This window comes from Bos javanicus, chromosome 12 (genome assembly GCF_032452875.1).
Source record: "Bos javanicus breed banteng chromosome 12, ARS-OSU_banteng_1.0, whole genome shotgun sequence".
Taxonomy (NCBI): domain Eukaryota; kingdom Metazoa; phylum Chordata; class Mammalia; order Artiodactyla; family Bovidae; genus Bos; species Bos javanicus.
In genome coordinates this window covers 76,566,810-76,583,227 of record NC_083879.1, presented here as the reverse complement: position 1 = coordinate 76,583,227, position 16,418 = coordinate 76,566,810, and the positions used below count along the sequence as shown (strand labels likewise).

Here is a 16,418-nt window from a genome sequence, read left to right as displayed (position 1 = left end):
AATTCGATCTCTGGGTCAGCAAGATCCCCAGGAGAAAGAAATGGCAACCCACCCCAGTATCCTCACCTGGGAAATCCCATGGACAGAGGAGCTTGGCGGGCTACAGTTCATGGGGTTACAAAAGAGTTGGATATGACTGAGCACACAAAAACAAAAGGCAACATGCCCTTTTTTTAGAAAAAATGATCCCAACTTTTGAGAACTGCTTTCCTATTCTGATTTGAGAGCTGTCTCCTGTGACCTCCTCTTACATGCCTTCCTTTTACCCTCTGGAGTTAGGAAGATTGACACATGCAACCTAAACCCTTTACTGTGATCATGAAGATAATGATCACATCCCTGCCAAGCCTGGACATGCTCAGTTCATTCAATCTTTTCTTCTAAGACCTAGGATCCAGAGCCTGCACCTACTGGGCAGGCTCTAGGTCATCCATGCCTTGGCAAAATGCAGTTTCTTGCACTCACTGAGAATGGCTAGATCATCTCTTGTATTCTGAGAGCTCTATTTCCATTAATTTAGTCTGTAAATCAATTTGCATTTTGATATCCATGTGACATTGTTGGTTTAAACTGAGTCGATTAAAACTCGAAGGTGAACAGCACAGGTCTGTGTGCGTAACAGGTGATTCTAGCTGTAAGATGCCCCCTTCAACCTCTCCTTTGTTAACATGGGTTCATGCAGTCACTGATCCAGTCGGTTGGTCCCCTGCCTAAAAACACCAACTAATTATTATACACATGCAAAAGAGCATTTTCCTCCACTCACCACAGAAACTTCTATTTCTTTCTCATTAAGCTGCTGATAAGATACAGAATGAGTAAACTACTCCCTGCACCAAGTTTCCAGACACAATTGGCAAAATTGACATTTTTCCCTTAAAACATGTTAACACTCATACTTCACACATAATATGGATACAACATCATCAGTAGCTATATTCCTTTTTTTTCCCACTGGTTACGGTTTATTTCTTCAGTCTCTTCTAAAGAATTTTTTTTAACTTAAATCTTTATAGAAAAATTTATAAAGTTCCATAGATATCAACAACTCATAAATTCCAAGGGGTTTTTGGATAGCTCTTTTCTAAAAAAAAAAAAAAAGAATCACTAACAGAAAAATTTCACTTCCCATTTAAAAAAAGTGCACACGCACACATGAGGCTAACTGATCACTACTATACTCAGTCACAGGGTGACAGAAAAAAAAAAAGCCACCACCATAAAAGGACGTCTGGTAATCTCCCTTAAAACAACATGCCAAGGTTAACCTACTTCAGTTTGGGCGAATACTGACTGCTGCCACACAGGGGCCCCAACAAGACACTGAGAGGTAAGTAACAGATATTTTGCTTTTTTCAACAAATTCTTGTAAGTTAAGAAAAACTTTGAAAGTCTAGTTAAAGTTTAAAGTAAAGGTAAAGAATCTTTGTAACAAAAAGCTATAAACATTTCTAACATCAGAAATCTTACCATTAATACAGTTGAGACTCTCTGGTGACTGGCAGTTCTAATAAGCTGATATTAAGCTAGGTGAAGGCAGTGAATCGGGCCAGAAATACCTTTGCCAAAAAAAATAGGGCTTACTTCGTATTTCTGTGTGAACTCACAATTACCAAAAACAGTATCAAGTAATCAGCAAATACTGCCAGTATTTCAGGATACTTTATGAAGGAAAATAACAAAGTTATTGTAGAATGGAGCATTTCTACACCTAAATGTACTGTGATGAAGTTATTCAGCACAATTGAAAAGTTACTACATGTTACTATTTGACCACGGATCTATGTACTAAAAGTCTTTCCTGTATTTCTGTTACTTCTCTACTTTTATACTTTCTATTATTTCTCAGGATAGAATCTCAATAGTCAAATTCCTGGAGCAAAGGGTGCACATTAAAAAAAAAAAAGAACTTTAATTAAAATTGATATTTTTCAGTTTACAGAAATATTTACTCTCCCATCAGTGGAAGACAGTCTGGGCTTCACTGCTTCTCTGACAACATGAGTATTTTAATTCTAAATATAAACTGTTAATCTAATAAGTGAAAAAGGAACAGCGCTTGTTTGCTTTATGTTTATCTGAAGATCAGAAAGGCTAAACACAGCTCGGTATTTTCTTCCTAGAACTTCTGTATGCATAAAAAATATCACAAAACAATGAACTAGGTGCAGTGAACTGCCAATATTTATGTCCAGGTTGGGAACGGAGGTGACAGAAACTCTGGTAACATGTAAGCTGTTCAGAGACTTCCTCTAAAAGAGGGTGTGCTTTTTGAGGGGGAGGGTCTTGCTCTAAGTACGATATAGGATGGTGGTTAAGAGCATGGGCTCTGGAGTCAGGCTTGGGCTCTCTTACTTACCAGTTGCGTGACCCTGGACATGTTGCTTCCCGGGCTTCATCTGCCTCACTTGTAAAATGGGGAGTAACTATACTGCCCGGTCCTTGGGTGTCATAATAAGTGCTATATAATATTGGTTGTCATAGAAAGCACTGGAAAACTGCCTGCTAGCCTTGGTCTCTCCTCCCTCTGCCCATTAAACCACTGAAGGATGAATCCAATAGGCAAAGTTTCCCTGCCCTACCACTTCTGTGGGCATTTTCTTCTTCTTGAACTTATTTTGAGATCTTTAGAGAATATTTCACATGGAGACTGAGTCTATGGATGTCTATACACCTAACTGTGCTGCCTGCCTGGACTTTGCATCTGCTAGGATTTCAGTGCATGTTTTCTCTTGGGGGGTTAATGGTAGTTCTTGGACATGACGCTGCAAAGAGAACACGGCTCCAGAAAGCATCCTCACTCACTGGGCTCACGTATCATGTGAGTGGTGGGATTGCCTTTGATAAATTACTTTTAACTGGCTTCTAAGAGCTTCTCAGTAACATGGCCAGTCATTTAATGGAATAAATATCAACTCAGGTCACTCTATCACTTTTTATATATTTATGCTTTCCATCACTTTTTATATATTTATGCTTTCCATAGGCATTGATTAGCTATCTGCAGCTGGCCAGATCTTAAACATTCTAGGGGATAAAATGAGATAAAATTGGTATCCTTTAAAAGTTTATAACTAAAAAAAGAGCTCCCCACCCAGTAAAGGAGTTTGGCAGGGACAGCAGTCTCTCTGCTACGGTTCAGGGCCTCCTGCAGCTGCTAAAAGGTCCTGGTTGTGTATATGCTAAGGATGTGTAGTATCTCCCAGTCCATATAGCTTCCCAGCCTCCCAAGACGCTTGTAAAACACAGGGATTCAATGGCAGATGAAATAACTAACATGCGAAAATCCCCTGAAAAACAACAGCGGTGACAAAGATCCTTGTGGTATCTGGAAAGCCAGAACAGAGGAATAAAAATGTTCTGTTAGGTATCTGCAAATACTTAACAAGCGTAAGAGCCGTCCTAGGTATTCACCTTCTCTTGGTGGAAATTTCAATCCAAACTGTTTTCATAGACATCCTGTTTAAGCCAGTAAAGTCTAAATTCATTTATGAAACTTTTACTTGCACTAAAATATGCTACAAATAAATTAATGAACTCCTTATTGATAGCAACTTATTCTTCTCCTTTCCTCTCTTGTCCCATCTCCCCAGCCCTTCTCTTCCCTCTGGTTCAGCCAGGTGTATGAACTATTATGTGTTAAAAGTTCTGAGATGTCTTCCTATTTTACTTGTTTCCTACCAATAACATCAGATGAGGCTGGAAATAGGAGCAGGGGCTAAAATGTACTACGCTGAATGTCATTCCTGGAGCCGATCTGCCAGGAGTAAATCCTGACACTTGACAGCTGTGTCTTGAGGCAAGACTCGTAAGCGCTCTGTTCTTGGTTTCACCACTGGCAAAGGATTTGGGAAAGCTCTGTGAGAGTCAGGGTGAATATACCTAGGGAGCCCAGGGCACTTCCTGGGACACAATCTATGCTGCATACTACTGGCTACTTTTATTCATCAAACGCACCCTGTAGTCTAATAAAGAAACTCCGATTGAGGATCAAGAAAGCTGGGACTCTGCTACTCCTTAATGGGTATTTACTGAGCACCAATGGTGGGCCGGCTGGAGATAACGCCAAATTAACAACACAGCCCCCACTTCATAGGCTAGCAGGAAACAGGAAAAACAAAACAAAACAAAAAAACAGCACAGATGCCAGTCCAGGGCGCAGGGCCTGGCGAGGGCGCCCCACGCTGCCTGTCTGCAGGGCGGGCGGGGGCTGTCAAGGAAGGAGAGGACAGGACAGAATCAGGGAAGCCTCCAGGAGCAGCTGATTTTGAACAAAGGCCTGAAGGAAAGAAAGCAGGAGCAGAGGATGCAGGCAGGGGCCAAGGAGGCACCAGAGAGAAGGAAGAGGATCAGAAAGGAAGAGAGCTGTGAGAGAACACAGGGTATCAACAGCCTATTCCAGCAGGGCCTGAGCTCGAGGTCACGGGAGGGAAGACGGACAGAGATCCAGCTAAAGAGGGAAGCGGAGCCCGATCACGAAGGAAACTGTGTGTCACCACAGACAGCGTGCAGTCTGCCCGGGGCCAGAGGGCACCGTGTGAGCCAGCGCGGGCTGCAGCTGCAGCTGCAGAGAGAAGTGAGGGTGGCTCGAGGCCAGCAGAGCAGAGGCAGCGACTCGCACCCAGGCAGACAGATGGGCGAGTTCAGGGGGCAGGGAGGAGGGGCACAGCAGGCTGAAGGCCCAGGAACCGCTGCCTGGCAGGAGGCAGGGGGTGTTGGAGGACACGGAGGCCTGGGCACCTGCGTGGCCCCTGGCTTGGCACCTGTCCTGGGGGGAGGACCCCTGATCAGATCAGATCAGATCAGTCACTCAGTCGTGTCCGACTCTTTGCAACGCCCATGAATCGCAGCACGCCAGGCCTCCCTGTCCATCACCAACTCCCGGAGTTCACCCAGACTCACGTTCATCGAGTCAGTGATGCCATCCAGCCATCTCATCCTCTGTCGTCCCCTTCTCCTCCTGCCCCCAATCCCTCCCAGCATCAGAGTCTTTTCCAATGAGTCAACTCTTCGCATGAGGTGGCCAAAGAGGACCCCGAGCAAGAGATCTAATCTCTCTGGAATTCCCTTTATCCATAAAATAAGGATATGTAATGTTTCTGACTAATTTCTATGAGATAATAGAGATGAAATGCAAAATTTCAAACTCCCTCAGACTTTAAGGAGAAAAGGTACCTATTATTTCTGGGAACATTTTGGATTCAGGGGATAAAGGTTAATACTGACTCAGCCCTTCTTTATAAGGAGTCTTTATATATTTATATACATATATTTATGCAGTTGATTATCTTGCACATAGGTCCCATCATGCCACATGGAAATGGTCTTTGTCTTCCTTACACTGAAAAGTGTATCAGGGTGGGAATTTTTTTTTTCTTCCAGTTGCTAAACAATACGCCACATATTTCAAGTCCTCAGTGCTATTACCTCCTTCTGTCTTCATCTCTGAAGACCTTCATATCATTTGAGTCAGTATTCAAGTTGCCAAAAAGCCACAGGAGGAATAAATAATCAGTGAAATGTGAAAGAAAAATAGCCAGACTATATAAAACCCCAAATGTGCAAGTGGGTGTTTAAGCAGGTAACACAGGTCAGGCACCTTTCACTTTCCCATCAGTTCTGACGTAGGTGTTTACAGAAGGCGCAGCGTCTCCATGGGGTTCAGGACACCACGGAGGCACAAAGAGGAAAGGACAGACCAGCCAACAATGGGGTGTTTTTTGTTTCTGAAGATGCACCCCACGCACTGGCCTGTTCCTGACCCTGGGCAGACCTACCGGGAGGCGGTCAGGACCAGATCGTGTCCTCGGGTCAGCCGCAGGGTCAACCCTTCCACAGACCGGAGAAAGCAAGCGAGCTCCCCGGGAGGCAGGGAGGAGAGCTGCCCTCAGATACACTGACCGCAGATGACAAGACTCCTGACATACACACTCCGGCGCACTGGGGGCGGGGGGGTTCCCTCGGAGACATGGAGGCAGCTATCAGCCTGCTTTCTGGACGATATTCCCTGTATATCCTCCCCTAGAATCAATCTTGGACACGGCTACCAACTCAGGACTCAAAGTCGGTTGGGGTGGTGGGGGGTGGGGGGAACGACCCCTGAGAGCATAGGAAGATTTCTTTGACTAGGTTATCGGGTGTGGACTGACTATCACAGTGGTTCAGAGTGGCCTGGAACAGGCGCCTGGCCATGCCAGCGGAGGGAAGCAAGGTTGGGCCTGTGCTGTTCACCGCCCGTCCATGCCTTGGGGTTCTTTCCACAATCAGAATGACAATCAGGAATGACTCTCCTGCTCCTATTTTGCAAGGTGGGCTTCCCTTGTGGTTCAGTGGTAAAGAATCTGCCTGCTAATGCAAGAGATGCAGGTTCAAACCCTGGGTCGGGAAGATTCTCTTTAGGAGGGCATGGCAACCCACTCCAGTGTTCTTGCCTGAGAAATCTCATGGACAGAGAAGCCTGGCGGGCTATAGTCCACAGGTTGCAAAAGAGTCAGATGTGATTCATGACTAAATTTTGCAGGGCAGTGGGGACACACAGTTGCTCGAGTGGTTTCTCACCTTGAAGCCAGTGAAAAACATCCCTGGTTGAGTGCCAGGCGCCGGTGTGTGTGACACTGGACCAGGTTCAGATGTCCCTGTTCACTCAGCTTCCAGAACACGGAGGCTTTTCCAAGCCCCTGACAAATACGTATAAAAATAGGGTAACTGGAGAACGCAACAGTGATTTCTTTCTTCCATGGAGTATGTCTGTTGTCACGTGTGCTAAGCCGCTTCAGTCGTGTCTGACCCTGCAGCCCAATGGACTGCAGCCTGCCAGGCTCCTCTGTCCATGGGACTCTCCAGGCAAGAATACTGGAGTGGGTGGCCATGCCCTCCTCCGGGGGTCTTACCGACCTAGGGACTGAGCCCGCGTCTCTTGTGTCCCCTGCATGGCAGGCGGGTTCTCTACCATGAGCGCCACCTGGGAAGCCCGAGCGTTTGTCCTCAGAGGCGCCAAACAGCCTCAGCCTGCTGTCCTGAAATGTCTGTTTCCCCAGGAGACAGAATCCTTGTCCCTTTGAGTCCGGATCCTTTCTCTGCCCACTCCTTTCCCAGGGACTTTCTTTTCTCCCACTTAGAAATCTTTCCTCAATCTTAGCCCTCTTCAAAAAAATAACCAAAGGACAGTGTATCAACAGAAATCAAAGAACCGGATCAGACAGCACACATCATTTAACAATAGACAAATATCATTTGCATCTGCACGTCCACTCTGGGGCTCCCCAGGTTGTTTTCAGAGCATGCTCCAGGAACTTCCTCTCTGGTGCAGGCCACTGTGGGCACTTTGACTCAGATCATCTTGATGTGTAAACACGGTCCTGAGCAGACTTCACCTCACAGAGAAGTCACCTCTTAGCAATGATCCTGTCAGCATGCTTTGACCCATTCAGTTCATTGCTAAGGCCTGAAATTAAACAAAATTACTACAAGATTAAGTCCTTCTCATTTTAAGTGTTGATGATTATTAAGCGAATACGTATTAGGGGTAAAGGTGACATTTCAGGAATCTTGGAGCTAAACTCTAAAAGCCAGTATTCTTAAAAAAAAAAAAAGCCAGTATTCTAGCATTTACTAGATCTTTGAATATAATGAAGATCTTATTCTGCTTCTGCCACAAATAAAAGCTAAGACAATAATTATCCAAGCAAGTAAGCTGAGATTGCAGAAAGTATGTATCAGAATCCTGTGAAAAAAACCACAACTGCCTCCAAGTTGGTATCCAGGGTAAATATTTCTAGAGTACAAACCACATTAGCTCTTGGACAGTTTTCTGAAATACTAATAAATGAGTTGTGAGGGGGCTTTTTATTTTTTCCTTTCTGTGGCTAGAAAGAACTCGACAGTTCATGTCAACATGTCCGGTTATGCAAAAATGAGATGATAGTGTCTTAAGAAACGCTCACCACTCTAATTAGTAAGAAAATCAATCTACAGAAAACCATACACACAGGCCCACTCCCAAAAATGTAAGTGAAAATACTTTGGAGGATATTCATATTTTGCCGTGGAAGAACTTGCTGTTATATGTTAGGATAACAGTAAAGTTAAAAGGATCGATATTGTGTGACAGAGATAAAACTGAGACAGCCTCCTTTGCTTATTAATAAAAACTTTCAGAGGACTGGCACAGATGGCTGCTTGTGGTTCCTTGGGTGGAACCTGAATAAGGACCCACACTTCCAGCAGCCCAGGTACATCTGCGCCCTCAGGGCAAGGCTTGCGCCCCTCATCCTTTCCGGCGTAAGGCACAGGGGATAGCTTAGTGACATGGTGCGTCTTTTCATCAGAAAGCTTCACAATGAAATTCTGACTATTAGAGAGTTCAAGTACTCTAAGGAAAAAAGATTTAGAGTAAGCACTTCTTTGTGCTTTTCTCAAGGCAATAAAAGGACGAGCCATAGGACTTTCAAGTACAACTCAGTATATCTAACCTCAATAACATGTCAGATGCTGCTGTCTTAACAATTATGAAAAATGTTTAAAATTCAGTCTAGAATAAACAAAGAGGTAAAGAAAAGAACGATTTGGTTATGACTAAAAGAGGAAGGATTAGAAACAGTTAAAAGGGGAATTTGCAATGCAAAGGTTGATAAAGGAGCAGTGTAATGCAAAGAGCAAGCAGAACCTGGGTGTGTCAATGATATAACACCTCATTCGGACAAGAGCACATTCCCAACATCCATTCGTCATCAGGTTTAGGTCCTTGGACATTAAAAGGTATCATGTCTGAATTTTCAGGATCTGGCGGATGGAGGGGGCACTAGAAAGCCATTTTTCCTGAATAAAAGCATGGAGTAAGTCAAGGTTCAGGAAAGTAATCCTGAATCCTAAAAGGATTAAAGGAAGGGACAAAATAGGGTTTCTGAGGGACTATGATAACAAATTGGGATTGCCTGATACAGGAACAGGATAACAGTCAAATATGTGAAAGGATTTTTCTCTCAATTTGAAAAAGATAAAATGGACTAAAACTATAGCATTAATAATAACACTAGGTAAACACCACCAAAGGTAGTATAATACTAGAGCTGCTGACCGATGGAATCGACCTTCCAGAGGTTGCTAAAGAGCCAAACGCACACATTCCGAAACAGCCCACATTCCCCTTTACCCGAGAGCCTCTGGGTCAGCCCACGTGCACGTCCACCTTGTGCAAGGGCCTTTCTCTGACTCAGGACGGGGCCTCTCTGCAGTCTCCCCTCAGGGCTCTATGACACAGCATCCACCGGCCTGGCCTCGACCTGGGAAGGCGCCTCTCCTGGAACGGCTTCTGCTGGAAGAACTGGCCGCCCGCTCCAAAGCGGCTAGGCCACGTGTGCGCCGGCTGTCTGTGCACAGGTGAGGACGGCCCTGACACCTCGACCACCCTGAAACCACAGACTCTCGGTTCTTGAGAGGCAGCGTGGAGCAACTACCCCTGCCGAGCGCTGGACAGGGTAGGAGGCTGGAAGCCAGGTGGGGAGGGAGAAGAATCTGGTGTGTCCTCTACCTTCTCTGAGAGGGGTCACCTTGAGGGCAGAGTAGGCAGGTGCTGGCCATACCTGGCTTCCAGGATGGCTGGGAGGGGTCTTCCAGATCGGACTTAAGGTAGGCACCCAGCAACAACTCAGGCCTGAATCTGAATAAAGAACACTCAGGGTGAGCTCTGAAACGCAGGTCAGAGGACAAGCTTTGGCAAGAAGAGCTGAATTGTAAATTTTTACTCACATTAAAAGGGAAGTATTTACCTATTTATTCATTTCGTAAGTTAATTCACATTCGGTGTTAAAATTGAAAAGGTATGAATGAAACTCAAAATTTACTTGTACAAAATGATGTGCTGGCCTCTGTGTCCACGCACGGATGTGTGTGTAAATAGCTGCTTTTCTTCTTTCCAAAAAGTGGCCTGACGTGGAACCCGCTTTCCCTACTTAACATTATGCCCCGTCTGGAAACAGGCATCTATGTAGCCATTTTCAGTGGCCGTGTCCTGGCATATTCCACTATAGGGCCATAAACTAACCAATTCCCTAATGATGGACATCTGATTTGGTTGCAAACTTTCACACTTAAAATTTGACACTGTTTTAAACATCTTTTCCTTAGGATAAAATGTTCTGAAAACACTGCCTTGTGTGTTTCATCCATTAAAAAACATTTATTTTTGATGGATGCTACTGGATGCTGTACTTCACTCAGTGAAGCGGTTGGCCGTGCTTTTACAACTGGTGGGCAGTGACACATTCTCAGAGTCAGTGTAACTTTCCTAACCTCTACAACCATTATTATTCATATGGAAGATTAGCAGACTTCACAGTGTTGGTTTTTTTCCCCACCGTGTATTTCAAAGGCAGTTCCCAGGAACCTACTTTGGAAGATTCCTCCAAATAAAATTTAAATGTTGAGATTTTCAGAAAAAAAATTTTTCACAAAAATTCATAAACTAAAGGTAGCTCTTGATGCCTGTTCCTGCAACCCGTGCCTGGAATTTCTACCTATGTCCAGACTCAGTTTCTGCAAAGTTGCTTTTCATACTAATGAATAAAATTTCTTCTATTTTTATTTCATAATTGCAATTCCACAATTTCCCCTTCGAGAATCACTCCATTCCCCTCTCCCCACCAAAACACACAAAATATAAAGCCCATACTTACTGGGTAGATTTTGTTTGGAGTTCTAATTCATCAATAACTCCATTTATTTTTTATTATTTTCTTCTATTTTGGGGGTGGGGGCAAACTCAGTTCTTTTCTAGCTTCTTGAGCTACATATTTAACTTGCTGCTGCTGCTGCTAAGTCACTTCAGTCGTGTCCGACTCTATGTGACCCCATATTTAACTTGGCTACTTTCAATTTTTTAAGAAATAAATGCCTTCAAGGCTTTGCATCAATTTTGGGTTAACTCTTTAGCTGCGCTCCACTCCACTGTTTTATAATATTTTTGTCCTTTAGTTGTAAGAACTTCAAAATCTGCATTGTGATCTCTTAACCCATAAGTTTCTTAGAAAAATATATTTCTTTTTTTTTTAGAAAAATATATTTCTAGAGTCCAAATTGATACTTTAACTTATTTTTAATTTCTAATTTAGTCGTACTGTACTACTCACAAGGAATGTGAGCTGCTGTTGTGTTACGCTGTGTTAGTTGCTTAGTCGTGTCTGACTCTTTGCAATCCCATGGACTGTAGCCCGCCAGGCTCCTCTGTCCATGGGATTCTCCAGGCAAGAATACTGGAGTGGGTTGCCATTTTCTTCCCCAGGGGATCTCCCTGACCCAGGGACTGAACCCAGGCCTCCTGCACTGCAGGCGGATTCTTCACCACCTGAGCCACCAGGGAGTCCTTACTCACAAGGGATGTGAGCTGCTTGCTAATGATTTTCTGAGACTTTGGAGACACGTCTCATAACTGAGTAAAAGGTCAAACTTGCAAAGAATTCGAATGTGCTTTAAGCACAAATTCTGTTAGCATTTAAGTCCTGTTGGGTTAATCTTCTTTTTACCTATCATATTGTAATAAAAATGTGTTAAACTCTCCCATTACAGTTGTGGATTTGACAATTTCTCCTTTAAATTCTGTCAAATCTTGCTGTTACATGTAAAATTTATTATTATTTTTATGTCCCTGAACTATTCCTTTGAACTTGTGTAGTGAATTCTTTTGTTTCTATTATTATTGATTGTGTTTTGAATTCTATTTTTTTCTGATGTTAATATTGCTAGTCTAGCTTTCCATTGGTGGATTCTTTATTGAGCTACCAGTATATGGCTGGATTTTTAAAAATCCAAACTGATAGTCTCTGTCTTTTAAGAGGTGAGTTCAATGGTGGCTCAGATGGTAATGAATGTGCCTGCAATGCAAGAGACTCAAGTTCGATCCCTGGGTCAGGAAGATCCCCTGGAGAAGGGAATGGCTACTTACTCCAGTATTTTTGCCTGAAGAATTCCATGGACAGAGGAGCCTGGTGGGCTATAATCCACAGGGTCACAAAGAGTCAGACACGACTGAGCGACTAACACTTTCACTTTCAACTTTTTTGGGCTTCTCTGGTGGGGAAGATGGTAAACAATTTGCCTATAACACAGGAGACCTGGTTCGATCTCCTGGGTGGGGAAGATCTGCTGGACAAGGGAATGGCTACCACTCCAGTATTTTTTTTAAATTTATTTTTAATTGAAGGATAATCGCTTTACAATGTTGTGTTGGTTTCTGCCATACATCAACATGAATCAGCCATAGGTGTGTGTGTGTGTGTGTGTGTATTCCTTCCCTCCAGAACCTCCCTCCCAATCCCACCCCTCTAGTTGTCACAGAGCCCTGGTTTGAGTTCCCTGAGTCATACACCAAATTCTACTCTAGTATTCTTGCCTGGAGAATCCCATGGACAGAAAAGCCTGGCGGGCTACAGTTCACGGGGTCTCAAAGAGTCAGACACGACTAACACTTTTTCACATCAATGTATTTAAATTTGTCGTGTCACATTTCCTATCTTCTTATTTTGTTTTTTCTACCTACCATTTTCACCCTTTGCTTTTTCCCAGAGTCTCCTTTTCTGTCTTCCCTTGACTAATAAAAAGTTCTATTTCCTTTTTTGCTCCCATTTGCTTTAGGTTGTAGTCCTATATTTTCATGATTAACCTATCAACACTGTAGGTAATACACACCTATGACATTAGTACAGTCCTCTCAGAACCCCCTTGTTCTGTCGGTATCGCTGTTTTAAGATCGTTACAGAGATTGTTACAGAGCCTCTACTTCATTTAATACGGCAGTTGGAGATGCAGATGTCTAGTCAGTGCTTTGATAAGGCTAGAAACAGAGTTCTTCCCTTTAACATACAGTACCATCATTACTAGATATATTGACTTCTCCCTAAGTTACAGTGACTTTCAGATGAGATTTTATGCATAGAGACCTACCACAAAATTATTTTCCTTCTAAAAATAACTTTACAGGGGACTTTCCTGGCAGTCCAGTGGTTAAGTTTCCGCACTTCCAATGTAGGGGGGCTCGAGTTCAATCCCTGGTCGGGGAACTAAGATCCCACATGCCATGTAGTATGACCATAAAGAAAGAAAAAACTTCACAGAATTTATTGCTCTGCTGTTTCTTAGTTTTATCGAAGTTCATCCTCATATATGGATTTTTATTGTAGGAGTTTTTCACTCTCCATCTTAGACATTATTTATAATAAGAAAAGAGGTAGAAATAATCCAGGTATTCATCAAGGGCGTAAGGAAGCAAATTATGCATTACCACTGGAACACTTCAGAATACGTATTAAATGTCTACCTAAGATCTACACATATGACAAAGACACAGACTACCCTGATACATGAACATAGTAAATGAACAAACAGAACACAGAATACCACGTGTGTAATTTTTCCTGCTGTTTGCACATGTAAGAATGAACACTGCACACGTCAGTGGGGCACCTGCAGAATGATACACTTTAACACTAATTTAAAATTCTCCCCTCAAAACACTTTTTTCTTTCTCTTTTTGTTTCTTTTTCTTCTTTTTTTTGTTGTTTTTGTCATGGTTGTCATGGTCTTCTTCTTTTCTTAAAGAAAACCTAACTTTCAGTTCCTAACAAAGGCCTTAGCTTGTTTCTCATAATTTTTGGGTTAACACAAATCAGACCACTGTGGTAAGTTCGTATTTCACTACATAAATGTGTGACTGATTTCATTTCCTGGCAGTGATATGCATTTGACGAAAAAAAAAAAAAGTCCAACTGATATTCAATTTAAAAGCAAAGTTTTACGCTTTCTGAAGTGTGGGGTGCTTTACGTGATTTTACTCTTTACCAGATAATGATCCAAAAAAACAAAGGGGAAATTTCTGCTTAAAAAGTTAGTGCATTCCCTTGTCACAAAAATACATTTGCCCTATTTAAATGGTTCTATTTCCTTTGCCAGAGCTTTGCCAAAGCGACCAAATTTTAAGAGTAAAAATATAAATTTCAGTCTCTGCTCCTCCTGTTATAATATAGTATGTAACCACATTACATACAGATTTTTGAAAATTATATAAATTTTGACATTTTAAGTTAGATCTCAAGGAGTTAGTTTATATCATTTTTAGTTAAATATGCTTTTTTATATTTTAAAACTTTTAAAATAAAAAAAAAATTTTTTTTTTGGCTTCACTGCTCAGCATGTGGGATCTTAGTCCCCCAACCAGGAATGGAACCTGTGGTCCCTGCATTGAAGCCCCAGGTCTTAACCACTGGACTGCCAGGGAAGTCCCTAAAAATGCTGTAATTTTTTTTTTTTGATTGTCAATCTTTATTTTAAGGTTTGTTTTTAAAGCTATAAATCTCCCTATAATCAGAACTTTTAGTTGTATCCCACAAATTGGTGGCACTAGTGAAGAACCTGCTGCCAATGCAGGAGATTTAAGAGAATGCTTTTAATAAAACACGCCCTTCTTGGTTTTCTTAGAGACCCTGAACACCACTGATGGATATAAAAATGGACAATTTTACGACACCCTCTGCAGCTTCTCTGGAAAGCGACTGTGATCTCTATGCCCACCACCATACAGCCAGGATCCTCATGCCACTGCATTACAGCATCGTCTTCATAATTGGGCTTGTGGGAAACTTACTGGCCTTGATTGTCATTATTCAAAACAGGAAAAAAATCAACTCTACCACTCTCTATTCAACCAACTTGGTGATTTCAGATATACTTTTTACCACGGCTCTGCCTACACGGATAGCCTACTATGCGCTGGGCTTTGACTGGAGAATCGGCGATGCCCTGTGTAGGATAACCGCGCTTGTGTTTTACATCAACACATACGCAGGTGTGAACTTCATGACCTGCCTGAGCATTGACCGGTTCTTTGCTGTGGTGCACCCCCTGCGGTACAATAAGATAAAAAGAATTGAACATGCAAAATGCATCTGCATATTGGTCTGGATTCTGGTATTTGGTCAAACACTCCCACTACTCATAAACCCTATGTCAAAACAGGAGGCTGAAAGGACTACGTGCATGGAATATCCAAACTTCGAGGAAACCAAATCCCTCCCCTGGATTCTGCTTGGTGCCTGTTTCATAGGATACGTACTTCCGCTTGTCATTATTCTTATCTGCTATTCTCAAATCTGTTGCAAGCTCTTTAAAACTGCCAAACAGAACCCGCTAACTGAGAAATCTGGGGTCAACAAAAAGGCTCTCAACACAATTATTTTTATAATTGTTGTGTTTGTTGTATGTTTCACGCCTTATCATGTTGCAATTATTCAACACATGATCAAGAAGCTTCGTCTTCCCGGTCTCCTGGAATGTAGCCAAAGACATTCATTCCAGATATCTCTGCACTTTACAGTATGTCTGATGAACTTCAACTGCTGCATGGACCCTTTTATATATTTTTTTGCATGTAAAGGGTACAAGAGAAAGGTCATGAAGATGTTGAAACGTCAAGTCAGTGTATCAATTTCCAGTGCTGTGAGGTCAGCCCCTGAAGAAAACTCACGTGAAATGACAGAAACTCAAATGATGATACATTCCAAGTCTTTAAATGGAAAGTAAAAAGGAAAGGAGTCTTGGATTTATACCAAAGTAGACTGTATGTTGAACTTTGCAAGACTTTTCTTATAACAAGTATTAGACTTCCAATTAGGATTCTTTTGAATTCCTTTCACTGGGCACTATTTCTCACCTCCAACTTGGAAGTAAATTGATATATATATATATATATTTACACTCAAGAACAACATTCAGCAAAATTCTCATTTGTAAATGAAATAGTATACCTTTAAAAGGGAGTGTATTTTAATAAATCTCAGTGTAAAAAGAAAAGTTTTGTGTTAACAAAAAACGAAATCATTAATGTTCCTCACCAATAATTCAAAAAAGGAAAAAAAGACTATCAAAATTGTATATTGCCAGTGTAGAAATGTTAATATTGTAATATTCCCTTTCTCTCTTTTTTTTTTTTTTTGTATAACATTTCAATTCATGTTTCTTTCAATCTTAGGCTTTACCTCCTCGATAATAACCATTTTTTTTTCTGAGTCATAAATTTTCATCTCAAGAAACTTGTTTTTGAATAAAGAGCTAGATGCTACAAAATTATGAGTATGTCCTTCAATGCTCACTGTGAACTCTCAGCAAAAGTTACAGGGAAGAAGAAACTAGCAGCAGGCAGATTTTGGAGCAAAGCCTTATGATGATGATGGTGATGAAGGCAATGAAAGCTCTTCCCAAGCAGCCAGCACAGGGTTCAAGGGCCACTGCCCAGGAACATGACAAGGATCTCATATGGAAAGAGGGTCCACTTGCTAAATGCTTCTTGAGAGTTAAAAAAATATATATATACATGTATGCAAATAGGCTTGGCTTTTTTTTGAGTCCCTAGGGGATGGTATCTTATTTATACA

General features: G+C 42.1%; 2 protein-coding genes across 4 annotated transcripts in view; one reads left to right on the top strand and one right to left on the bottom strand.

Moving 5' to 3' along the window:
* The window catches only part of UBAC2 (UBA domain containing 2), a 170,574-nt gene that overhangs the window by 68,846 nt on the left and 85,310 nt on the right, over nt 1–16,418 (bottom strand). The gene's annotated exons all lie outside the window — the stretch shown is intronic.
* LOC133258557 (G-protein coupled receptor 183) lies at nt 1,222–16,110 on the top strand. Of its 3 annotated transcripts, XM_061435280.1 has the most exons (3): nt 1,222–1,330; nt 9,234–9,378; nt 14,467–16,110. In XM_061435280.1, exon 3 carries the CDS (start codon nt 14,485–14,487, stop codon nt 15,565–15,567), a length of 1,083 nt encoding a protein of 360 aa, XP_061291264.1. In that variant the 5' UTR covers nt 1,222–1,330; nt 9,234–9,378; nt 14,467–14,484; the 3' UTR covers nt 15,568–16,110. The 3 variants fall into 3 exon arrangements, with proteins under 3 accessions (XP_061291264.1, XP_061291265.1, XP_061291266.1); XM_061435281.1 differs by lacking the exon at nt 9,234–9,378; XM_061435282.1 differs by lacking the exons at nt 1,222–1,330; nt 9,234–9,378 and adding an exon at nt 9,385–9,476.